The following is a 25,524-nucleotide window of genomic DNA, read 5'->3' as shown; positions in this document are numbered from 1 at the left end:
ACTTACGCGTGGAGCTCTCATCAAGCACTTTCGTTCACGACGCGCCCTGTCAAGGACATATTCCTCTCTCGCCTACAGCCTTCAACCCCAGTTTGAGATCAATGGCCGACAGATCGCCGTTGTCGCCTATTCGCACCTACCACTGCCTATGCACGACCCTCGTTCTCGCAACCGCGCATGACCTGAATTCCCTTCCTCGTCGCAATGAGCCTGTTCAAGATGGCGCTCTGATCCTAGCTCCGCCTGTCGACATTACTCGAGTGGAGAGCCTTGAGATGCTAGAATCCAAACCCGCGACTTCGGTGCTTCTCAACGTGGCGCCAGAGCGAAGACCAGTCATGATCCGCAGAGAAGACGGATTCGAGAAGAGAACCCTCTTGAGATGCATTCGGTGCAAGTTAGTACTAGGATACAATCTCGATGACAGTCAATTTGAGAAACAAGAAGGGAATCCAAGGCCAGTGTATTTGCTGCCTGGTGGACTACTCAGTACTCAAGATATGGTGGAAGGGAAACAAGCACAGACTCCAGCTTGGGCGGAGCAGAAATAACTGCGTGTTTGTGCAGAATTCGTGTGTTTATTTGCATCTGAGATACCCTCTAGACCAATAAGTTCTGCCAGAATGCACTCAGGTGCTGTGCCTGAGAAACAGGACAATGGTGGTGGTATCCTGACCACTGCTGCGCCAACCAAAAACGATACACTGGATTCCATGCCCGTAAAACCATACGCTCGTAAAAGGAAGTGCCTAGTTGGCCAGGATCGTTCGGACAAGTTCCATGTAGTTGATCTCCCCACTACTGGTGTCGACGGCCTTCAGCAGCTCGTCCACCTCTTCGTCACTCATTTTCTCGCCCAAGTTCGTCAGAATGTATCTCAGTTGGCCCACCCCAATAAAGCCAGTCATGTCCTTGTCAAACACTTGGAAGCCACGACAGTATTCTTCTGGTTCGCCAGGATCTCGGAAGCCACCAGGTCGGTTGAGCACTTTGCTGAAGGAGTCAAAGTCAACTGTGGCAAATGTTAGCCCCTGGTTTGCTATCAAGTGGCCCTGATTTTTCTTACAATCGCCCCCAACTTGTTTCTCTAGGTCTCTGATCTCAGCGAGGGTGGGATTTTGGCCGCAGGCGCGCAGCAGGTCGCCGAGCGATTCGAGAGCAACACGACCATTGCCACGCTTGTCATACAGCGAGAAGGCCTCTTTGTAGTTGGTAGAAGTCTGTGCGGCAGATGATTGAGAATTAGCCATTGTGAAGAATTCTGCGTGAAAACAGAGATAGAGGGCGAAGACGCAGAGGGAGAAAGTTCATGAGATGGTGTCGTGTCTTTGTTTGTTGGTGGACGACAATTGAGCGTTTAGTCAAGCATGCCGGGGGGGGTGAGATCGCCCTGGTCCTCTGCGGAAACTTCCTGGGCGAATGGGAGGAAAGAACTCACCATCTTCCAAATCTGAGTTCTCCCAAAGAAGTGTGTTCCTTTTCACAAGCTTCGACTGCTCTTTGCTGAATTGAATTTATTCTTGGTGTTTGAGTCGTGAAAATAGTTTCGGGGTCAGTGTTGAAGAAGGTGGAAGACAACACAGGTCTCTCCTGAAGCAAAGATGGCGCGTGCACGCTCCTTTCTGTTGACACTAGTTCCTGCGTGGCCCTCGACCACAAACCCACTTCAACGCCCCCCCGTCTCCCAGCAACGGTCGCCAGCCTCATTCACCACCGCCTCGAGCCCCTCCTTTTCGACTCCCTAGCATGAAAATCACATTTGCTATGACGATGCAAACCCTCAAAATCTTCTGCTCCTTCTTGGGCAGCAACCGGAAGACGAGGCTCATCTGGTCTTGGACACACTCCGCAGCACGGCTTTCTGTCTCATCCTAGGTGGTTTCCGCAGTTTGTACAGACCGACAGGGCGTCAACTGATCAACTCCTTGGCCGCCAAGTTCCTCTACTATCTACGAGCTTGCGAGAATGCGACCTCCGGCCCATCGTTTTCTAATATGCTGTCCAGTGGCAATCAAGTCGTCAATCTCTTCTTCACAACTTCACATGGCGGAATCACACCCGTTTATTCCCTCAACCATGAATTATCTCACAGTTCCTGATTGGGTATACCCGTGGTCCAATACCAGGAGGGTTTCATTCACCAGAGCATGAGGTCACGCCCGCCCTCGGAATTAACTCGCGAAGTCGTTGACTCGTACAAGAACCGCGTATGGTCCAGAATTTCCCTTGACTGGCCCGGTGGTAAGACCGAACGTCAAATACAAGCATGCGTTTCGCTTATGGGGTCCGTCTCGCTCTCGATCCTCGAGTTTCCTTTCTTTCACATGATCGTCCGAGATTGGTATCAATGGCCCAAACAGATCCCACACCCCATTTAGCCTATGCCACAGCCTCAAACGTGCTCGGGTGGATAAACGTGGAGGAAGCGTGATATCTTGACAATCTACGCTGCAACGTTATCATTTAGCCCTGCATGCGTCAATGGCCTTGATCCATTTACAAGGTAGGGACTTTACTCGGCTAGTCACATTGATGTTAGCACGTTGGGATCAATCGGCTGTCCTTCTCCTTAGCCCCATGTTTTCTGCAATCATTGATATAGAAGCGAAGTGGAAGCCATCTGGGTATCCGAGTCCCTCAGCAGACCGCACACAATCCTCCTTATCCCACAGTGGTGAAGATAGATTTCACTCATTCTAGGCATCTCGCGTCCCAGGATTATCGCAACATATCTGATCGACATAACACGCCAACACTTTATCAATCGACCCCCCAGACCTACACTTCAACAAATAATGTCTTCTCCCTCATCGACCGGTGTCGAAAGACCTGCCATGACTACCCCAGGCCGACCGCACTCTTCTTCCCTATCTTCGGTCAACACTCTCCGAAGCACCACCACTTCGTCAACCTTGGCCTGCTCGTCGTCAGAGATGCATTCCAAACTCACCAAACAAATGCAGGCACGCTCCAACAATCAGCAACGCTGGCAGTCCTGGCAAGCGAAACAAATCGAATGCTTTCAAGGTGCTGCAATGGAGGCAGGGAAGGATGCCAAATCGAGCAAGGGTTTCACCTCAAAGCGGCCGCATATCCACCTCGACGGCATTTCGAGAAGTCTTAGGAGATTGCGGGGGTAAGGACGTTAAGAGCGTGCAAGTGAGACACTCATGCTGCATCAGAAGCAGTCTCACTAATCGATATTGAATGCGGCTTAGCGGCGCATGAGGAGGGATACATCATATGTTCCCGGAGCAAGGCAAATCGAAGACGTCGTGGAAGTGACGGAAGGATTTTTCCTCCCCAAGGCCTGTTTTCAACACGGCTGTTCTGGAATGCTTACAAACCGATGCCAAACACACCCGGTTGTCCAGAGTCCCAACGCTACACTAAAGCCACATCCTTTCGTACCGTAGGAAATCCAGTCATGCGAGGATGACAGCGTCTGATCTACAAGACCGAGACGCAGAAGCTCGACCTGGACATAGTAGGCGTTCCAGACACTGGTCAAGAGATGTTGGTCTGAGCGACTGGTCCGACGTTGGGAAGTTCGCGCCTGGGTCGGACGTACCAAGAGGAGGTCGGCGTTCCCGAACACTGCAGGAGCTAGGACAGAGCGTCTTCGTGATGCGTTTCTCACCTGGCTGATTGACAAAGCCCTGCAGTCAAGTACTGGAGGCAAGATATCATGTACCTGTGTTGGAGTGGCTGGAGAACATCAGGATGGAGACATGCATGGATGGTTGGCCAGTTTTGGGCTTGGGCAAAGCATTCGATCTTTTATAGGATCAGGAATCGACAAAATTCAGAATATGCTTATACGAACTTGCGTTGAGCCCTATCTCAAAACTTACCGGTTCGACGACGGTTCGATTCTGAGCATCCCTTCCGACTACGTGGTCACAAGGTTGTGATGGAACTCGAGTGCTTTTGTGCATATTTGCTATTGACTTCAGATCTCCCATGGCCTTCATCAGTTGCTCTGACTACAAGAATTTACTCGAGTGCATTGATGCTCGCGCGTCCGACCTCGGCCGCGCCAGTTTCAAGCACTCACTCCCTTGTGGTTTGACAGGCCGAGGGCCTTATCTTCGCCTTTTAGTTTATTCTTACCATGAACACCCTCGATCCGAGCATGGATATGCTCCTCGGCCGTCCTCCCTGCACCGGCATATCTCGGCACCCAACCCTGCTTCTGCATGCCCTGCATAGGCACCAGAACGGCATCCTTGTCCGGATGCAGGAAATACGCAAACGTGTACCGATCCAAGCCGCCCTCCGTGGCGGTGGGGACGACGCGGTGCCAAGTGCTCTTTAACTTGCCAGCGGTCCAGAACTCGAGCATGTCGCCGATGTTCACGAGGATCAGGTCGGGCAGAGCCGGTGCTGGCGTCCACGTCTCCGTGTCCAGCGACAAGTCTGGGGCAGTATATTTGGGCGGGCGGACTTCGAGACCACCAATGGTGGTCTGGAAGAGAAGAGTCAGGGTTCCCCAGTCTGTGTGAGGCGAGATGCGAAATGTTGTAGGAATCACACCTCCGACAGTGTCCGACGAGGGCGTGGTGACGGGCGGGTAATGCATCAGCTCGAAGTTGTCATAGTTTTCCTTTTGCGATCCATGGTACTGCGTGAACGTGGTGGGAGGGAGGTCGAGCGCCAACGCGATGAGCTCGAGGAGCTGCTTCGTGAAGAGACGGACATGTTGGTGCTGGAAGGAGAAGATCTGTTGGCGTGCCTCGGAGAGGATGGGAGGGAGGGGTGCAGCGGCGGCGTGCTCGGGCGTCGGCCACTTGTTGATACTGATGGCTTCGCGAGGATCGGTGAATCTGGCGTCCGCTCTGGGGAGGTCGTCAGGTCACACCATTGTGATTTTGCTCTGTCTTATCACAAGAGAAGGGGGAAAAATGGAAGGGAGGGCAACGCCAGTAAATACACTCACCCGTACGAGCTGGCGGGTTTGTAGCCGGCGTTCTTCGATGCCACGTAGGGGGCTTCGAGTTTGACAGGCAGCGGTTGAGCAAAGAACCGTCTCTCCTGCAATGATCTTGTAAGTGTGATGGAATAGTCAATAAGATTGTGGTCATCTATAAGTTAACAACAAGAGCTTGGACGAGCGAAGAGGTAGGAGTTCTTGCGCTGTCCACCTACATATCTATATCGATTGAGGGAGAGTAAAAGTAACAAGAAGACTGGTCTGCATCAAGAGAAGACCAAGTTAAGGAGAGATACTTACTAGGTCAAAAATACCGTCAATGGCCTCTTGCGGTATAGGATGGTTTTTGACATAGAAGAAGCCTGTTGTTGATGATACAGAAGGAAGAAGCAATCAGTAAGTATAGACCACACAATATGTTGGCCAAGTACCACTACTCGTACGAGTACCGGGGCCAGTACTGCCTTGTGCATGGTGGTCAGGTTGCGGGCTCTCACCCCAGTCAGTACATGCTCTGAGCAAGTCTCTAGCCACCTCCTCCGGCGACGAGGTGGCCTGGGTAAAGTCGATGATGGGGATGTCGGTGGCGATGGCCATAGCGGTCTAGGAGTTTCTTGTTGTCCGCAGGGAATATTTCAGGTAGAGATAGACAGAATAGTCCTGTGGTCTTGGTTGACACGTTGACTAGCGATTCTAAGTGCAAGGGTGCCACGAGGCATTACTCGGTACCCGGCGAGACATACGAGTAATGAGTTGGTGCTCTTTTAGAGGGTGTCTTGATTAGCGAATGCTCTGGTGTTGGTGGTAGGTAGCATCAGTTCTACATCGTAGGAAGGTCAAATGGTTGATCATAACCATCCTCATTGATAGGGGCCAGAAATCTACCAAGTAGAACATCGCGATAATGGTCATAGATAAGGAAGGTCGTTTCTCCCTCGTTGGCCTCAAGTTCTCACTTCTCGTAAATCCATTGTGTCACCCGCAGACTCCCTCTTTCGTCTCGGGGCTGGCCGAAACTTCCTTTTTCCCCCTAGTCTCCGACTCCTAAAGTCTCGGGCGGCCTCTTCCTTTCTGGGCTTGCAGGAATCAGGCCGCTTAGAAGCCCAGAACCAGTCATCCCTACATCCAAGCAAATGCCCAGATGAGCTTGAGCAAGCTTGGTGTTGTGGCCAAGTTCAACCCTGTTTTCATGTGGGAACTCCATCTCACCTTCACCTGGATGCCACCACCATTGATCTCTCCCTTTGAGTGCAGCGAGTAGCGATGTCCAGCCCTGTGTCTGGAACGACAAAAGAACACTCCCTTTTCCCTGCCAGCGGCGCAGTGCTTGATACCATCTCACCTGGGCTGCGGTGAAATACTCGTATGCCTACAAGATTTCGCGACTCAACGAAGGACTAGGTAGTAGCACTGTTTGCTTCGTAGGCATGTAGGCATGTAGGCAGGGCGACAGGGTGACAGGGTGACAGGGTGCGGGGGGCGCAGTCTGCAATTTGACAAAGCTATCGCCGCCCAGATGGCTAACCAAGTCGATGCGCCGGTTGGGAGGTGCCGAGTGGGCAAGGCAAGGAATGGGTGCACTCGTAGGTAAGAGAAGGGCATGAATAAGTAGTAAGTAAAGGCGTAACAAAAGCGACGCTGAGCCCCGTGTGAACTCTGGGCCCATTTTGCCCATCGAGCCCACCGAACTCATCTTTCAAATTAACATAGTAAAGCAACCTCAAACAAATACTTGCTGCGCGATCGAGGCGAACCCAATACTACAAGGTACACAGTATCCAAATGCTGACGGACTTATCGGGGCCTGAGCGCAGCTGAGAAAGGGGGTGAGAGAGGACGCAGTCTGACAATGCACAGTCAAAGAGGCGGCCGTCACGCGTAATGGGCACTCTAGAATCGAGGAGGAAGACTCCCAGCACCTCGCTTGTCGCAAGAACCCCTCGCGAAGCTCTGCACAAGTACACAAATACTCGTGTGGCGGCCCTTTCAGTGGCAGAAAGATTGCACACTTACACTCGAGACTTGCGAGATAGCACATCCAACGACGCCAGTAACCGGACCTGTTCCCAAAGGCAGACCATGGCCCGCGTAATTGCAGCATCGGAGATGTGGCGCTGACCTGCCATCCCAGGCTCATGACTGGATCGCCCTTATCAAAGGCTCGCCTGCCATTTCCCACTTGATCTCTGGTCTGTGCCATCCGGTGCAATCATCGGCGCTCTCCGCGTTTCTAACTCGCTAATATCTTCGAGATCATCCTTCTGTGGAGATGCAGAGTCGTATTTCCACCCCTCCGGAACGGGACTCGCCCGTTTGAACGGCAGCTCTTTGGTCACCAGTGGAGGGTTTGACGAAGCTAAGATACGATCAAGCTCGCGAAGCAATACTTGGTGTGTGGGACAGTGTCTACTACCGTGCCCGTCTGTTATCTACAGTAGCGTTACTGCTATATTTAATGGCTGTTGGTCGTCCATCTCTCATGTCTCCGGCCTTGTGTGACCGAGTGCTTCTCGTTCCTTACCTTGCTCTTATTGCCTTCGCTCGACGACCCTGTTTCCCGTGAGGCACCAGGCATACTTTGTCGTCACAAAATGGCCGCCATTGAGCCAACCAGCTCCTCTGGAGCGCCGTCAAAAGATATCGATATCGAAAAGCTCCCCGAGGTCAACGAGGCAGTCGAGCCCGAAGTCCGTCATGGCAGTGTCACTCCAGCATATGAAATAGCAAAAGCAAGACATATTCAGACCAGCCTCGCGCCTCTTCGGTGGCTGAGCAGGGGCGAGACATGGCTCGATGAAAAGATGGGTATCGAAACCCAGGGGATCGATCGTATCCCCGAGGAAGAGAAACGGCCGCCTGCCCTCATCAACACCTTTTTCATGTGGTTTTCAATGACTTGCCACGTTGGCACCCTCCCGCTCGGCGTGCTGGGACCCGAATTTGGGTTAACCCTAGGCCAATCCGTCGCAGCGGTGGTGGTGGGCACCATCCTGGGAGCGCTCTGCACGGCATATACTGGTACCCTGGGACCTAAGACTGGACTTCGTCAAATCGCCACATCCCGATATTCCTTTGGTTTCTGGGGAGCCAAGCTCTGCAGTGTTCTCAACGTGATCGTTGGCGGTGGTTTTGCTGTGGTCAATGTGGTCATTACTGGTCAAATGCTCAGCGCTGTCTCGGACTACTCAATGACCATCGCCGTGGGCTGCGTGATTGTCGCCATCGTGTCCTACGTGGTTTCGGTGTTTGGCTTTGCCATCATCCACACCTTTGAGAAGTACAGCTGGATTGTATCTTTTATTCTCCTGTGCGTCTTGATCGGTCAGGCGGCGCCGCATGTCGGACCCAATGCACCTGGATTCCCTGCTTCAAACCTGGAGATTGCTGGCTCGTGGCTCAGCTTCATGGCCATCTGCTTCTCCAGCTCTTCTGGCTGGTGCTCCATCGCCGCCGACTACTATTGCAATTACCCTGCAAGCACAAAGACCTGGAAGATCTTCTTCCTGACCCTGGCCGGGATTACCATCCCAACCGTCTTCGTGACCGTCATCGGTTCCTGCATTGGGAACGCCGCTATCCTGAACGCATATCCTCCTTACTCGGATGCTTATGAGAACCACGGCCTGGGCGGCTTGTTGCGCGAGATCTACCATCCCGTCGGCTGGGCCAAATTTTGCCTGGTTATCCTCACCTTCAGCGTCTTGGGCAACAACATTGCCATCAACTACTCCTCCGGTCTATCTATCCAACTTCTCGGCCACTACTTCCATGCTGTACCTAGATTTATTTGGTCCTTTTTGGTCGCTCTGGTGGTGGCGCTGCTCGCCATTGCTGGAAAGGACCATCTGTCCAACATTGTTTCAGATTTCGTGTCCTTGCTGGGTTACTGGACCATCTCCTTCACCCTCATTCTTCTAATTGAAGACCAATTCTTTCGCAAGCGATCGGGTGAAGGGTACAACCTCGAAGTATGGGATATGCCTGATAAGCTGCCATGGGGTGCCGCGGCTGTCTTCTCCCTGCTGGCAGGATATCTGGCTGGTGGTCTGCCCGGTATGGCGCAAGTTTGGGTAAGTCACTGTGATATTCGCATGTTCCTATCTGGCCGAAGTAGTTGCTAACAGGTGTCTTCCAGTACGTCGGACCTATTGCTGCCAAATTCGGACCATTCGGTGGTGACGTCGGTATCTACATGTCTGGCGCCATCACAGTGGTTTGCTACTTTCCCTTGCGTTATCTGGAGAGGAAGAAGACGGGAAGGTAAATGCCGTGGGCGATATAACTAATTTGTGGAGGAATAGTATCTCAGGCGCCACACACCCTTTATGTATTTGATAGTCTCAAAAGTCGTATAGTTGGTTTTATTAGCCCCGAAGCTGCAATGAGATGATGGACAAATATTTTGTTCCACCGGGTGGATCGTGTGGTGGATCGTGTATCAATCTGCTGTCTGGTTCTCATCCTTTCCACTTCGGTGTGTGGTGAGTATGGCTATTGATCAAGCGCTAGAAAGGGTGAAAATGCTCAGTCGATAGGCACGATAGTCTGTGACGCGACTGATAATTATAGATGTGACAACGCCAAGGCTTCGCCGCCAAGGTGAGTAAGTCCCTGCCTATCTGGGTAACTTACCAGAAGGACAGACGAAGAAGAATCACGATTTCAAATTCCATTGTTATCATCCACAACCCTTTTTCTCCATCGATGAAACCAGTACCACACACTGCGCCTGTAACCATCAATTTTGGCAGAGGGCCATTTCTCGCGGCTCTATCTCCATCTCCCTCCTGTTCCGAACTCCCTCCATCCCACGTGGCAGACCCGGCACGCTGGTTCCCTTGAACACGTTGCGCATGGATTTTATGCAGATATGGCCAAAGATGACAGCCGGTAGTGCAAAAGCCATGTCGCCTTCTCGACCACTCTTATCAAAGGCTGCGGTATTGGTCTTCTTCCATTCACCGCAATCAGTGGCTGGTCGTTTCATTACCCCAACCAGGCCTAGAATCTGCTACGCTGAATCAAGCTTGATAAGACTCGCTAGCCTCTGCCACCAACGCGGGTCTTCTCCTTCCAACAACTCGTCGTGGCTGTTTCTCCGCATCTTTGAACTTCAATAGGTATGGCGTCTCTGCAGAAGCTCTCCGCCAGGGCTGGCTGCCTTGATAACGGACTTCTGCAAGCTAACCTCTGATAGGGATCATCATTGTCGCCTTCGACGAGCTATTCCAACAGTGCAGAAGTCCGAAAAGAGTTGCATTCCGAGAGTCGTCAGGGTCCTGTCACTACATATGGAAGATCAACGGCAGTTCCAGGATGCAAGTCTCGCACATCTCTCCCACCATCTGGCCTCCTCATCCTCCTCCTCACCATGGCTTCTACAGCTGAGAAAGATTTGACACAGATGGATGTCAAAGATACATCCACTCCATCTGATCCGCCCTCCATCAAAGATGGCGCCCACGACAACGTCGGCGTTGGTGTCGTCCTCACCCACGATGAATACCATCTTGCCACCCTGGGATACAAACAAGAGTTCATTCGATCCCTGGGCTTCTTCGAGAGTTGGGCAGCGACATTCACTTCTATGAACTTCATCTCTGGAATTCCTGTCTTATTTGGGTGGGTTATGTACACCGGAGGACCCCAAGCAGCATTCGCCAACTGGACAATGGTTGGTGGCCTTTCCTGCATCGTGAGCTTGGTCATGGCAGAGCTGGCCGCTGCGCTACCCACCACCGGCGGCATCTACTTCTGGAGCTACCGTCTAGGTGGAGAGAGGTATGGTCCCTTCCTCAGCTGGATGACAGCATGGTGGAATTTTGCCGGTTGGATTACCATAGTTCCAGGGGTCCAGCAAGGCTCTACCAACTTCTTGGTCTCGGCTCTGATGATAAAATATCCTGACGCCGAAGTTCTCCACAAGGGCTGGTTCTTGTGGCTGCTCACGAGCATTGGCATGATCTTTGCCATGATTCCAAACATCTACAACTCGAAGTTGCTCCAGTACTATTTCCGCTTTGCGGTCGCAATTTTCTTCTCGCTCTTCTTCATGTACTGGATCTGGTTTCCAATCAAGGCTTCCGAGAAGCATTTCAACAGCAGCCACGGGGCGTTTGATTTGTTCTACAACGGCATCAACTTGGGAGACAAGAAGCAGGCCTCAGATGGGTACTGTTGGTGAGTTACAGCATTTGGACCTCAATGCGCCGCTCCTTCGCTCATAACTGACGTCGTTTCACAAGGGTCATTTCCGTCCTGTTCGGAGCTTGGGTCTTCTACGGGTACGACGCCTCTGCACATCTGGCTGAAGAAACAAAGCAAGCCTCCACCGTTGTCGCCAAAGGGATCTACAGTAAGTCTATTTCCTTTTTCTCCTGGGGTTGTTGACTATGGAGACTCATAGCTATTTGCAGTGTCCACTTTCTCGGCGTGGATCTTGTCGGTGCCTACCCTCATCATCATTCTTTTCTGCATGCAAGATTTTGAAGGTATCATCTCAGCAACTTATGCAAATAACTGGGCGGAGTATCTCGTTCAACTTATTGGAGAGAACGGTGCGGTCGCCATCCTCTCGCTGCTCTGGGTCGACAGCACGTGCGCGACGGCGAGTTGCTTCATGTCAGCCCAGCGAGTTACTTATGCCATCTCCCGCGACGGGGTGCTCCCCTTCAGCTTCTTCTTCAGGAAGCTCTCCAAACGCAAGATGGCGGTCAATGCCGCACTGCTCGTGTTCTGCATGTCTGTTGCCATCACCACAGCCGTCATTGGTTCCACAGTCGCATTCTCAGCAATCACGGCTACCGCCACGATCGCCACCAACTTCTCCTATCTGATCCCTATAATCGCGAGACAGACAGTGGGACGCAAGTCGTTTGTACCGGCGAAGTGGAACTTGGGAAAGCTCTCGGCACCACTGGCCACTATCGCCACGGTATACATCTTGTTCCTTTTTGCAGTCCTTCTCCTGCCACAGTTGTACCCGGTGGACGCGGAGACACTGAACTATGCGCCTATTTGCATTGGTATTATCACAGTCATTAGCTTGGTGGGATGGTTCTTCCCTGTATGGGGTGCTATGCACTGGTTCCAAGGACCGATCAAGACAATCACCGAGGAAGAGTTGCGAAATGCCCGGGTTGAAGGAGGAGTAGCGACGGTTGAGGAAGGAGATGCCCTAGCAAACTTTGACTTTGGACATCGGCGGAAGAGTGTGACACGGACGATATAGCTCAAGATTAGGGCGGAGGCGCAACAACAGCGCGTCTCAAGACAAGGACAATACAGCATCGCTGTTATTGTGGGACTTTGCACCCGTCTGACATCTCTTGGTCATAATATAGCAGATGGCCCAATACCAACTGTACTCCTCGCCTACAGCTTCTGCCTCTCAAACTTCCTGCCTACTGCTCTCAGCATGTTCTCACCGTCGACTAACACACACCAGCCCTCTCCGCCCACCGTGCCATCCTCAAACCCTCCCACGGCCGACTCAAAGTTCTCCTTGGCGTACTCCAGGTCCTGGTCCTCGAAGCTCCCTGGCTGTAGCCACACAGCTTTCACTCCGGCCGCCTTAGCCTCCTCCAGGACTTTCCTCGTAACTGCAGGCGGCGTGAGAAATGACAGTGCCGTCTGGGACGGGTGAGGAAGAGCTGTGACCGTTGGTACAGTGGGGTATGTCTTGGAGGGCAGGGATATCGATGGTCGAGTCGGATTGATTGGTGTCACCGGCAGCGAGTAGACATGGTACCACGCCAATATCCTGTACCCAAACTTGCTTTTATCTTGACTTGCGCCGACCACGGCAAAGTACGGTGAGGTGAAGAATCTTCTGGCGGCGGCTTCCATGGTGAAGTCGGAAGACGGAAGACTTGGGGGAAAGATGTCACGGCGGTAGCTGCTCAGTCGCGAACAATTGTTTGAGAGATATTAGAGAATCCCTGACGAAAAGCACGTCATGGCAAGCCGTGGCGGGCGATCCAAGGAAGGAAAATCATAATTGTCTGACGGCGACGACTGTGCTGATGTGCTCTCCCTCACTTGTCATACGGAAAACATCGAGTTCCTCCCTCGTCCGCTAGCATTGCCTGGGTTAGGGCCCTCTGGGCAAGGCAGACTCGACCCTGCACTATGGCTGGTGCGAGGTGTTTCTGTGGCTTGATCGTGGCTTGGGAGCCTCAGGCGCCCCGTTCGGGGACGGAGAAGGGCCAATCGCACAGGCAGCGGGATTGATGGGCCACACAGTCCTACTGGGAATGCCCATTGGGCACGCCCGCCTAACGAACAGCAGCCCTTTGCCCTTTGACCGGGGGGAGCACTCGGCTGCGGGCAGTTGCGGGCAGGCTGTCTGCTGGGCTGCCCCATGTCATTCATTGAACAAAAGTGAGTCTTTCTCACAAAGCTCCATCATAATGTCCTCTTGTCTCCTCGACAGCAGCTCTGCTGCCTCAGTCATGATCGACTCCTTCTCCCGAATGTGTTTGCCATCGTCTTGCCACCTCTGAGACCAAGTCTCGCCACGATCTGTCTCTTTTCGTACCAGAATAATCCCGTTTCCTCACAAAACATGGCTGATTTGGCTCTCCGCACTCGGGATCAGCCTGACATTCGGGCGCGGATCAGCACCCATGAGGAGCATACCAATGATATTAAAGAACTCCTGATCGCCGACCAGACACAGAAAGCTCTACGGTCAAAACAATCGTGGACTCCTCCTGATGCACTGGGATCTTTGCATCGGGCAGTGTTGCGCAAAACGAGAACCCTTCCTTATCCTTATCGCCCGGGCCATTTCCACGACATCCCCGCCTCAGACCCTTTGCCCTGTCCGCTCAATCGGTCAAACAGCCTCAACTCACTGTCAACCATACAACGGGAGACAGAAGCTGCTTCATTAAGTTTATACAGAGGGTCACCTATCTCTGCAATCAGCCCTCCGTGTGCCCCGCCGTCAGCGCCATCATGGACACCGGACATCGATTCCGAGCTTCAAGATCCGTGCCCACCTCGGCCCCCGCTACGGGTAGAAACTCTCAGTCAGCAACGCAAATACCAGAAGCGTTTGAGGAAGCATATGAAAAAGGAGGAGAAGGAGCTGCGCAAGGCACAAAAAGAGGAGGACCAATTGCGCCGCGCGGCACTGGCTGCTGAAGTTGCTGCGTCCCGGAGGTGGGCGACGACCAGAGGAGACTCGATCCCATTCCGCACGAAGAGCACGAGGAGCATAGCCTCACAAGTAGTCAAGAGTTTCAGCCTGAAGACTCCGTTGAACAAACTCAGTCGTCATGTTCGGAGAGATAGAGCGGATCCGCCAACACTTGACGACTTCGACAGCAAACAGGAGTTCCGGGACTATCTCAATCCTTCTCCTTCACCCCCGCCATCCGCCGAAATTGCTGAGCTTCCGGCCGAATTGCCGCAATATACGCCATTTCAAGACTCGACGAGGACCCAGAAGAACGAGCCTGTTGTCCTATTAGAAGATGCTCACGCATTGAAAGAAAAGGACAAGCTATCACCTACCGAGAACGACGATGCAAGAGCGAACAATGCTCCTACGGCTCCAAGGTCCATGCGGTGCGACTCATGTCAGAGCCCCATTCGTCTGCACCAGATCTACTACCACTGCTCGATTTGCGACAATGGCGACCGCATACTGTGTTCCTCATGTGATCAGGCCGGCTGGAGCTGTCGCCATAACCTTACGGAAAGGGTGCGGAGTGTTTCTCGTCCAACGGTCTCTCATAAAGTGGACGTCGCCAACATGAGTAGCGAACAATCTCGCTCAGAAGTACAGCAATACGCCACGGCCATGTGGGGGTTGAATCTGTCGGATTTCTCTACCCACCACAACCGACTGACTGAGTCGCCCACCCAGGCAACGATTTCCGCAGACAGTCCATGGGCATACAACGATATTCTAGAACAGAAGATATCACATGAAGCTCAACAACGGAGGATGCACCAATCCCAGAGATCTATGGATGCGCAAGAGCTTGATTTCCGTCGACGTGAACAAGATATGGCATTCCGGGAAAAGGAGCTTACCTTGCGAGAACGAGAGGCCGCTGTGCGAGAGCAGCAGGCCTTGCTCAGAGAACAGGAGGCCGCTCTTCACGTGAAACAGCAGATGTTCACTCTCAATATGCAATCAGCAATTGCAAGACAAATGTCGGAACTGTCCGCCGGACTCGGTGCACAGTTCCAAGATCTGTCACAGGTATGTATTCTCCCTCACCTAAACTCGTTTCGTAGATCTACCCTGCCATTTCTCGCAGCTCATCTTTGTTCTGATGATCCCTCCCAGAACAACAATATAAGAACGCATGCCACCAAACGCAAAGCGGGCACCGGATCCGCGATGGTCTCACCGTCCAATTCCACTGGCTCGAATCATAAGTCCTCGCCAAAACGTACGCCAAGCAGATGCGGACAGGACCCCGACGAAGACGACGAGGACACTGCAGGAGGAACGCCGAAGAAGATCAAACAAGACCCCGATTCGATGCCCGAGAAACTATTCGCCTGTCCTTTCTCTAGATTTGACAAATCGAGGTATTCGGAACAGAATTCGCACGAGAAGCATTATCGAGGCTGCTCAAGTGGATACTGGCCTGACATCTCGCGACTCAAGCAGCATCTCTATCGGGTCCATTGGCGCCGCATCCACTGCATGCGGTGCTATACGAAGTTTGACCGCAAGGACCAACTAGACCAACATATCCGAGGGACAGCACCCTGTGCACTTGTCGAGTGCCCATTCCCAGAGAAGTTTGACGAGGCACAGTACAACGATATTCGGCGTAAACGACCGGCCAGCACTCCTGAGCAGGTTTGGTACACAATCTACGGCATACTGTTTCCGGGACTACCACAGCCAACAAGCCCATACGCCGACAACACGGGTGAATCTTCGGCACAAAGTCCAGGGCCGGCGGAAACCCAGGACACAATGGATGTTCTAGGGGAAGTCTTTGAATCTCGCCTGGATCAGCTCACAAATGTCCCTGGTCAGGGGTGGCTTCAGTCAGCGGAGGCGCGACAACTCATCCGTGAGCAGCTGAGAGCCTCCATGACTGAAGTACTCCAGAGGTTGAGGCCTGTCAACAGTCCTTCTTTGGGGAATCCGTCTGTTGAAGTGTCGCCCTGTTCGGCCCAGCCGCCGGGTTCAGCTCGACGTAGCTCAATCTCCCTAACACCGGTGTCTTCCATTCCTCCTTCACCCATCCATGGGCCTGGTTCCGCAAGCAGGACAGGGGTTGAGTCACACTTGCTTCTACCAGGTCATCGCCAAAGCTTCAGTCGTCCTTTCCCGGCTAGGACTGCACCCAAGCTCAATACCCCAGAACCTGCTCAGGAGGTCCTGACCGTGGCAGAGTCGCCTGCTGGAGTGACCTTCCCCATTCCTTTGGCTGTTGACCCAGAGAATGACCGCTATGACGACGAATGCAACAGCTGGAGCCATGGTGACGAGCTCGGTCTGGCTATATCGACGGACACGGTGTCACCTGACTTCGACTTTGATTTCGCCTCGGCCTTTAAGGAGATTAACAACATGCAGGGAACAGCAGTAGCTCCGTCAGTCACAGAATTCAATCCGGTCAAGCTTTCCAGTCTGAATGATTCCACCGAGGGAACATTGACAGGAGCTTCTGAGCTGAAACCGAAGCACTCCACAACCTCCTCGGTCGATTCGGGCTATGGTAGTCTTGGTCACGCCTCGTCATCGGCGTCAGCGTCCTCTTCGGCGTCTATATCTGGAACACGGCCCAAAGCTAAACCAACATCAAAAGTGGGCAGAAATAGGGGCAGGCGAAAAGGACCGGAACCCCCAAAAGAAGCGAGTCCAGTGCCGGAATCGGCAATCAACTTTGAGGCTCTTAATATCCCATTCCAGGACTTCTCGGGTGCCAATCTAGACCTGGACTTGGAAGACTCTGTGGGTGGTTTAGCATTTGGCACCAGATTGGACGATGAGAACTTGGGCACATTGGATCCGTCTCCTAGCCTGGACACGAAGTATTACCGCAATTTTTGAGGAGAAAAACGAAAACTGTATGTTCTGCGTTGGTCGTTTCATTTTGGCCATTATGGTGGGGTTTTGTGATGTCTTCGTCCGGTGTGTTGCTGATCGGTTGGTATTATGGATACGACTTGGAAAAAGATATGATGATTGAATGGAAAAGGACTTTTTTCACCAGGTTAGATGTGATATTAGGTATCTATGTAGTTATGGGCTGTTTTATGGGCGGACTGATACCCGTGGATTTTATTCTGTCTGACAATTTATGTTCTGGTGGCTTTCCTCTTCTTTGCACCTTTTGTACCTTGTCAGACGAACAATTTTTGTCCGACTCTATCTCTGATTTCTCTGCGTCAACTGAGCCTTACTATAAAACGGTCAAGTCCTTGACGCAGCGAACGCTGCACTCTGAGAACTGCCAGAGACCTCACAGCAGAATCAAATAATGTACCTCGAAGATTCTACTCGTCGCGAAGCCCTACGATCCCATGTTGCGTACGGACTGAAATTCCGTATTGTGGTTGAGCAATGGCTGAGAACTGACATCATAGGCGAATTTACATCATGATAATGACAATGACAAGATGGCGACCGAGTACAAATGAAGAAGTTCTAGGTGGATATGTATTCGAACAGTGAGATGTCATTCCCTTCTTGACTCCGATATAGCAGGCCTTCGACTCCATTCTCAGGGTTTTCTTGCTTCCTTCATAGTCCACAGCCATGGTCGAATCGGTGATCCAGCTGAAATGCAATTGCAACAACTACCCCTGGGGCAGAAAGGGTCGCGAGTCACTGGCCGCCCGGCTCTGCTCCGAGACAAATCCCGACTTTCAGTTCGACGACTCCAAGGAGTACGCCGAGATGTGGATGGGAACATACCCGGAACTACCGTCCTTCTCGCTCGAAACAGGCCAGAATTTGGAAGAGATCCTGAAACAGCACAAGGAGGAGCTGGTGGGCAAACATGTGTACGAAAAATTCGGGGCCGACCTGCCTTTCCTCCCCAAGATCTTGTCCATTGCAAAGGCGCTCCCGCTGCAGATTCACCCGGACAAGAAACTGTCGGAGAAGCTGCACAAGGACAACCCGGACCAGTTCCCAGATTCCAACCACAAGCCCGAGATAGCCGTCGCTCTGTCCAGATTCGAGGCTTTTGTCGGGTTCAAGCCCCTCGTAGACATCCAGGAGTTGATGAAGTTGGAACCTCTCAAACCATTCCTGCCCACCACGACCGAGGGCTTGACCTTGAGGGATGACGAGACTCTGCGGCAGATTTGTACAAACATGCTGAAAGCGGAGGAAGATGTCGTCGCAGACACGATGAAGGGCCTGTTGGCGACGCGGGCGGACCAGTTGGGAAACCAGGGGTATGTGCTCGATTTGGCCCAAAGGTTGCAGGAACAATATGGCAAGCAGGACAACGGGAATTTAGTGGCGTTGATCTGTATGAATTTCTTGGTATTGGATGCGGGCTCGGCACTGTACATCCCTGCGGATGGCATTCACGCTTACCTCTCGGGCGACATTGTCGAGTGCATGGCGAGGTCGAACAATGTCATCAACACGGGCTTCTGTCCAAGGGCGGATCGCGATTCAGTCGATCTGTTCGCCAGGTCACTGACATTCAAACAACACGACCCATCAGAGCCCGTCCTCAAGCGACAAGCCAGCGACAAGAGTCAGAACGGCAAGACGGACGAGTTCAAGCCGCCGATGAGCGAGTTCAACATGCTTGTCACGGAGCTGTCAGGCGGCGAGAAGGAAGTGGTCAAAGGTATCGCGGGGCCAAGTATCATGGTAGTCACAGACGGGGGTGGGAAAATGAATGGCGATGGACGGGAATATGAGTTGAAAGAGGGAAGCATCTTTTTCCTGGGCCACGGCGTTGACGTTGAGATGGTTGCGGACGATAGGTTGGTTGTGTATCGGGGGTACGCAGAATAAGAGCTTTTTTCTTTCTTTTTTTGTAAGTTATTGTATTGATTGGAGATGGCAGCCACCACTGGATGAGCTTTGCAGCTGTGCAGGTGAACGGTGCCTCGCCTGCGTTGGTTAGGCATTTCTGGCAACCCATGTCGTCCCCAAGCCACACTGACCACTTAACCACTTAACGAGTCCAACATCCTGGGACCTTCATCAAACCAATGATGGTCGTCCACGCGCCTGCGGTGGCTGCAGATGTTCAGCCTACCTTGTACCGTCGACTACATGGCGGCCAGATCATGGCTCGCAGCCTCATCCTTCTCCTCAGTGAGAGAGAGGTGAGCACTCTTTCCGCTCCCTGCTCAGCTCTCCCTCTTAAACCGAGACGGCTCCTGCTTCGTCCAAACCTGTGTGGCTCGCGGTCCTAAGCAATGGCCTCTGACGGGAGCAGAAGACAGTCACGAGTCGATCCCGACCGCCTGCAACTTCAAAACACTTCAGAGACCATCGAAGCAGCACATGCATTACCTACGCCTGGCACCAACCCACCGTCCCAGCATCCACTTCCTCATATCTTGGACGATGGTATCACGGAGCTATGGTGCCCAAGCGATCCTGCGCAGATCGTCGCGGATATCTACTTTGTCCACGGCCTGATGGGACACCCCTTCAAGACGTGGTGTCATCCAAAGGCAGCACCATTACAATACCAGCGGGCTGATACAGGGTCAAGAAGACATGTACTTTCGAAGATACTTGGCCGGAAACATGAAGCGCCACAGCAGACAAGTGACAACACTTCGCAGGCGGCTTTACTAAAGGTTCGAGGGTGCTACTGGCCCCTCGATCTAATACCGAATGATTTTGATAATGTACGAGTCCTCACTTGCGGCTACGACTCACACCCGACACGATTTCTGGCTGGGGGCAATCAGATGAACATTTCTCAACATGCTCAAAATCTCCTCCAGCGCATCAGGACTACGAGAAGTGATTGTCAAGGACGGCCGGTCATATTCGTAGCTCACAGTCTCGGAGGCATCCTGGTTGAGGACGCCATCATTGAATCCAGGAAATTTAAACACCAGCCTGCGGTCCTGAATATCAGCTGCTCCTGTGCTGCCATTTTCTTCTTTGGGACACCCCATAATGGTTCAGACGCGGCTACTTACGGCGAGTCCTTGGGCAAGATCCTCGATATCTGTGGCCTCCGAGTCAACAAGCAGATCATGAGAGAGCTGCAGCGCAATGGGGAGAAGCTCAGCGCTGTTGAGCGCGACTTTAACGATTTGCTCAACGAAGATATTCCACCTCGTGATAAACTTCAAATATGTAGTTTTCAAGAAGGGAAGGCTGTGACTGGTCTGAAATTCTTTCCCATTGGAAAGGTAGGGCCGCAAGAAAGACATCCTCAGTCTAGGCTGACACATCTGTTTAGGTGGTAGAAGATTCATCCTCCTCGTTCAATCGCAGAGATATTGAAAGCAGCATGTTTATCAATGAAAACCACATGGGAATGGTAAGATTCCAGTCTGCGCGGTCGCAAGGTTATGTGGATTTCCGATCGAGATTAACAGAATATCTGCACGAGATTGAAAGAACCACCAGCGCGCAGAGACTGAGGGAACAGACCCAGCAATCGAGGGAACAGACCCAGCAATCTGAACGGGCAGGTGTGTTCTAACTAGACTGTCGCAGTAGTGCCGGCCCCTCGAGTCCTGATTACACTGACATCTCCCATAGCGCTGATGGAAGCTCTCGAGTTCACGGACAGGTGCATTCGCGAACAACAACTGAGTGACCTTGACACGCCGGAGAAAACATTCACCTGGATCTGGGATACACCTTTCAAAACTTGGCTTGAGAACGATAGCTCTATCTTCTGGATATATGGAAAGCCGGCTTCCGGGAAGAGCACACTCCTGAACTACATTCGCAAAGCCGGGAATACCCGCGAGATATTGAACAACTCTCATGAAAAGCCCTGGAAGATCATTCACTTCTTTTTCGATTTTCGAGCTGGAAGTGCGATTGGCAACAATATGGAGGGTTTCCTTCGGTCTCTGCTGCGTCAATTATGCGAGGACCTCCCCAATGTCTCACGAGCCGTTCCAGATCTTGCGAGAATCGTCACCAGCAATGCTCAGCAACAAACTGATCATTCTTTTGCGAAGCCCTTACCTATTGATGTCTTGAGGACAGCACTCCTTGAAGGGATTCGGAGCTATTCACATTTGATGATTCTGCTGGACGGTCTGGATGAGTACGAGGGTGAACAAAGCGAACTCTGCAACTTCGTCAAAGCCCTGCGGGGAGACAAGATCAAAATTTGTCTTGCTAGCCGACCTGACCCTCCCTTTCCAGATGCCTTTGCTGGGCTACCTTCATTCAAAATGGAAGATCTCAATTTCAGGGCTATCAAAATGTTTGGCCTACATGTCCTCGAACAATTCTTTTCTGATCAGCGATATTCCCCGTCTATTTTACTTACCTTAGCAGATACCGTTGCACAAAGGTCACAGGGCGTCTTCCTGTGGGCCAGATTCGCGATATTTGAGTTGATCAAAGGACTCACCCGTGGCGAGAAGTTGGAATCTGCCGCGTTGATGCAAAGACTGGAAGAAATGCCACCAGAGCTACAACAAATCTACTCGCGCATATTCCAGCGCTGTCCTTCAGATGAGAGAAAGCTGGCAGGCCTCCTTTTACTGCTGATTTGCTACGGACTCAACACTGTCTCGTCAAGAATGCTACAGATCGCCATCTCTTATCTTCCGCCATCCTCATCACTGCGTTCCGACAGTGTCACACTCTTAGCTGCGCAAGGTGACGAGATTGAATTCTCGAAACGTTTGTTGGTTGTAACGGGCGGCACAGTGGAAATTCTCGATTCACGAGTACGCCTTAAGTCTACTTGGTGGCTTAGCAGAGTGCCACGCTTGATTCATCGGACGGTGAGAACTTACCTGGATCGAGGTGGCTGGAAGGAAATCCTTGGTGATATTTACAACTCAGCTTTGGGAGATAAAATATGGATTGAAATCTGTGCGCAGACGGTCGTGGATGGGGAATCGAAGATGGCCTATCTGTGGCCAAGATATCCTACATTGGAGTGGGATCTTTCTGCAGAAGCCACCAGCGACGAGTTTGACCAGCCAAGATCTACCAACGGACAGCCACTGAACGAGCTGATGGTGCAAGCTCTATTACTAGACTATGCCAGCCTTAAAATACTCGACCATGCTAGTCGCTACGAAAAGACGTCGGCGACCTCGTCATATCCATTAATTGAGACGCTCGCCGGTTCTTTCTTTCTAGATTTGCATCTGGACCCCCGTAACGAGTGTCTTCGTTGTCAAAGGCTCCGGCATCATTCGGAAGCGGACAACTTCAAGGTCGAACTTGTTCATCTTGCTGCGGTTCATGACACGGGTCGTTTTGTGGAAGACGTTGTGCGAGAGCTACAAGAGAGACAAGTGACAAAATACTCCAAGGACATTGTGCACAGATTCCTCAGGATGATATATCCAAGCACGGCAGATGCTTCTGGGAAGGCTCTCAGAATCCTAAAGAAGGCCGCCGTCAACTCTCAGTTCTCGCTTGCATTTGTGCTGGCAATTTACGATATCCCCGACAGTGTCTATTTCTTACTTGAACAATGTCCGATCGTGGAAGATATTGAAATTACGGCAGCGATCTGTTATTGCTTACCCCAGCTCTTGAGATTATTGTTAAAATATCATCCAGGAGACATTACTTCGCTGAAACATGACCGGCACGAGGTAGGACTCTATCTACCCGAGATGTTTGACTACCCGGAAAACAACGTGTGCTGGCCATTACTGGCTTTCGCTTATGAAGCTAGCGATAACCCTTTGGCCAAGAAAAACTTCGTACGAGACGCACAAGAGACACTCGTCATGCTGATTGACAGGGGGGTCCAAGTCGATGGCACTTGCGGCCCTTTGGGAGGTGTACTGCACTATATCGCAAGAAGACCGCTTTCTCTCGGGACGGATAATACCGTGGAAATAATTGACGTCCTTGTGGAAAGAGGTGTGAATATAAATCAACTTGGTCCACAGGGCACACCTTTGGAGCTTTTGTGGAAACTTGCCAATACAAAGAAGTACTCAGACAAATTCTGCGCCTACGGCTATCGCATATTGATGCGCGCGCTCATTGACCGTGGGGCGGTCAACACACGTAAAGATCCGAATGGCCTAGTACCCTCGGTGATCCAGATGCAGTTGTTTGGCTGCAACGAGACTCATGAAAAGGAGTGCAGGCGGTTTTATCAGGTAGGACCACGCGATGGGGGGTCGGTATGGCCGGGGCCAGTGCCACTGCATCCGGATGATGGGGAGGTGGAACGTTTTAGAGATGTTCCCTTTGACGAGGCAATCAGAGAGTACCGTGCGGCCATGGACTGCTAACGCCCCAGTCTACAAGCACCGAGTACAGCCTTGTGGGTCGAAGGCACATTTCCCTGTCCCACTGCCTCGGAGACCCCTAGGAGCAACTTCGAGATGCTTGGAGAGACTGCCTCGACGACCAGGCTGCCTGCCGAGAAGCACCAAGCCCCTCAAGAGGCCCTTGGAAGAGGAGCAGATCAAGGCGGAAGTGGAACAAATTGAGCACAATATGGAGCAGGAACCAACGCTCAGGACTTCGAATCGTCCCACCCCATCTCCATCTCGTCCTGTTCATGTGTTGTCCCCAATGAACTCTTTTCTTTTCAATGTCGTGCTAGAACTCTCCAGCACAAAGGGAACGGGCACCGACAATATCGCTGAGGCACTCCAGGATCAAACATGACCAAGGTGGCGAAGGGGACCATTTAGAGAATTTTATACGTTGGAATAGGTGTCCAACCAAATCAAAACAAGGGGATAGGAAACAAGGCGCACTCTAGGAAGCTCTTGTCCCTCTTCGTACTCAATTTACAATGTCAAGTGTTGGACGAGGAGGGCAGCAAATGACCAGTCAAGACGCCAAGACCTACCTCAACAAGTCCCAATTAGTTGGTACTGAGTCCAGCCTTGCGCATCGAATACTCCCTTCTGTCTGCCACTTTTACCTCACCTTTAAACTTTCTTTAGATTTCTACCTTCATGGCAGGACTCCCCCCTGTTACTATCCTCCTTCCCTCAGGACTCCCCCCTAATTACTATCCTCCTCCTGCTCTCAAGACTCCCCCCGTTACTATCCTCCTTCTCTTTATTCTTTCTTCGCTTCATTGTTCACTTCGTCCCTTCATGAGCAAGATTCTCGTCATCTGAAAATGCCTACCGCTCGTTAAATAGGTAAGTGTAGTACACTAGATACATGATTCGGATCATTGACCCTATTGTTGCGAGATGCTTTACACGTGAGGTGTCAGTAGTAAACTCGAAGTAGTTTACTTGGTGATATAGTAGTGGAACGGTGTAGTAGAGACGAAACCAAGAGTATAGTGTACGGAACTATACGTAAAGTACACAACCGAGAACAACTCGATTATTTATGAACGAAGTTGACTACGAAGGAGAACTATGGAAACTGTCTCGGCTATATAGAAAGGAAACTCGTTAATGCTCTATAAGGATCTGTACTGCTCTGTTGCAGTCCTCTGCAGAGCTCACAGTCCAGCATTCCCCGCTCTGTAACGCTCTATATTGCTCTGCCGCAGTCCATGATAGAGTATACAGTCCGGTGCTATTTCTGGCCTAGCTTCTCCTTGGCACTTTTACATGCTTTGTTCTGGACTTTCCATGACCTGTCGTCCTGCCCCTCCCTGGGTCTCTCTTCTGGTCAGGTCGTAACACCTATGTCCTTCGAGATACCTTCTTTAGCCTCGTAATGAAGCGACTTAAGGTAATCAAAGCCTAGCGTAAGACACATCTACCCATTATCATAACGTCATACTCATCAACGATATAGGCAAAAAATAGGCTCGCAGGAGGTGCCGACAGCAATGAAGACATGTCGATATTATCAACGGGGAACAACGCGCGACGGGCACCGAGCCACCGAGTAGAAATAAGTCCCTCAATCAGGTTGCGTAGCAGCCCAGTTCTGTAACACTTAACACACACAAAACGCGAGATTTCCACCCTTGCAATTTTAACTAGTTTTAGTCTACTAACTTTCCTACTTAGTCTATAGTTAGTTATAGTATAACTAACTTAATCTATATAGTAGAAATATAGAATAGTCTACTAATTATAATATAATTACGCGTTAAAATTCTTCGGGCTTAAAACGCGCTCTAAAAATACCGTGTTTATCTTAGATTGTGATGGGTTGAACCCAGAAGGAGGCTCGGTTCTGACGAACCAGCGCCAAGACTAACGACAGGACTAACGCCACCTCCTGATTGGCTAAATTTGCCTGTACATTGTACAGGCAAAAGGGCAGCTTCCTGATTGGACGAGGCACGTACCGTGCAAGGGATACCGAATCCTGGCAAGCTGAGACACCGTACGCAAGGGAAGGTAAGGAAGAGAGACAAAAGGCAAGGGAAACGTAAGGCGTGTACGAAAGAGGAAGGACAAGGGAGAAAGGGGAAGACATTGAGTATCCCTTGCGGAGGAGCGTACGATATAAGGAGAGAAGGAGGGGACATTATTCCTCCTTCTCTCTCCTCAGATTTATCCTCCTT

At 51.6% G+C, this 25,524-nt stretch overlaps 8 protein-coding genes across 8 annotated transcripts; 5 read left to right on the top strand and 3 right to left on the bottom strand.

The window, feature by feature from the left end:
• Positions 1-101: 101 nt before the first annotated feature.
• Positions 102-551, top strand: AYO21_10715 (hypothetical protein; the record flags this gene model as incomplete). The annotated part of the gene is made up of 1 exon (XM_022660624.1): positions 102-551. The coding sequence occupies one exon, from the start codon at positions 102-104 to the stop codon at positions 549-551; it is 450 nt and encodes a 149-aa protein (XP_022507052.1).
• Positions 552-749: 198 nt separating this feature from the next.
• Positions 750-1,250, bottom strand: AYO21_10714 (hypothetical protein; the record flags this gene model as incomplete). Its single annotated transcript, XM_022660623.1, has 2 exons — positions 750-1,012; positions 1,067-1,250. The coding sequence occupies 2 exons, from the start codon at positions 1,248-1,250 to the stop codon at positions 750-752; spliced, it is 447 nt and encodes a 148-aa protein (XP_022507051.1).
• Positions 1,251-4,045: 2,795 nt separating this feature from the next.
• AYO21_10713 (hypothetical protein) lies at positions 4,046-5,530 on the bottom strand (the record flags this gene model as incomplete). The annotated part of the gene is made up of 4 exons (XM_022660622.1): positions 4,046-4,838; positions 4,940-5,034; positions 5,234-5,295; positions 5,431-5,530. The coding sequence occupies 4 exons, from the start codon at positions 5,528-5,530 to the stop codon at positions 4,046-4,048; spliced, it is 1,050 nt and encodes a 349-aa protein (XP_022507050.1).
• Positions 5,531-7,524: 1,994 nt separating this feature from the next.
• On the top strand, positions 7,525-9,197 carry AYO21_10712 (hypothetical protein; the record flags this gene model as incomplete). The annotated part of the gene is made up of 2 exons (XM_022660621.1): positions 7,525-9,003; positions 9,069-9,197. 2 exons carry the CDS (start codon positions 7,525-7,527, stop codon positions 9,195-9,197), a joined length of 1,608 nt encoding a protein of 535 aa, XP_022507049.1.
• Positions 9,198-10,304: 1,107 nt separating this feature from the next.
• AYO21_10711 (hypothetical protein) lies at positions 10,305-12,164 on the top strand (the record flags this gene model as incomplete). The annotated part of the gene is made up of 3 exons (XM_022660620.1): positions 10,305-11,113; positions 11,179-11,288; positions 11,350-12,164. The coding sequence occupies 3 exons, from the start codon at positions 10,305-10,307 to the stop codon at positions 12,162-12,164; spliced, it is 1,734 nt and encodes a 577-aa protein (XP_022507048.1).
• Positions 12,165-12,307: 143 nt separating this feature from the next.
• AYO21_10710 (hypothetical protein) lies at positions 12,308-12,781 on the bottom strand (the record flags this gene model as incomplete). The annotated part of the gene is made up of 1 exon (XM_022660619.1): positions 12,308-12,781. The coding sequence occupies one exon, from the start codon at positions 12,779-12,781 to the stop codon at positions 12,308-12,310; it is 474 nt and encodes a 157-aa protein (XP_022507047.1).
• A 718-nt stretch (positions 12,782-13,499) lies between these two features.
• Positions 13,500-16,970, top strand: AYO21_10709 (hypothetical protein; the record flags this gene model as incomplete). Its single annotated transcript, XM_022660618.1, has 2 exons — positions 13,500-15,152; positions 15,240-16,970. The coding sequence occupies 2 exons, from the start codon at positions 13,500-13,502 to the stop codon at positions 16,968-16,970; spliced, it is 3,384 nt and encodes a 1,127-aa protein (XP_022507046.1).
• Positions 16,971-17,678: 708 nt separating this feature from the next.
• On the top strand, positions 17,679-18,902 carry AYO21_10708 (hypothetical protein; the record flags this gene model as incomplete). The annotated part of the gene is made up of 1 exon (XM_022660617.1): positions 17,679-18,902. One exon carries the CDS (start codon positions 17,679-17,681, stop codon positions 18,900-18,902), a length of 1,224 nt encoding a protein of 407 aa, XP_022507045.1.
• Positions 18,903-25,524: the final 6,622 nt, after the last annotated feature.

The sequence above is a fragment of the Fonsecaea monophora genome (assembly GCF_001642475.1).
Source record: "Fonsecaea monophora strain CBS 269.37 chromosome Unknown Scaff129, whole genome shotgun sequence".
NCBI lineage: Eukaryota > Fungi > Ascomycota > Eurotiomycetes > Chaetothyriales > Herpotrichiellaceae > Fonsecaea > Fonsecaea monophora.
This window is presented reverse-complemented; position numbering and strand designations above follow the sequence as displayed.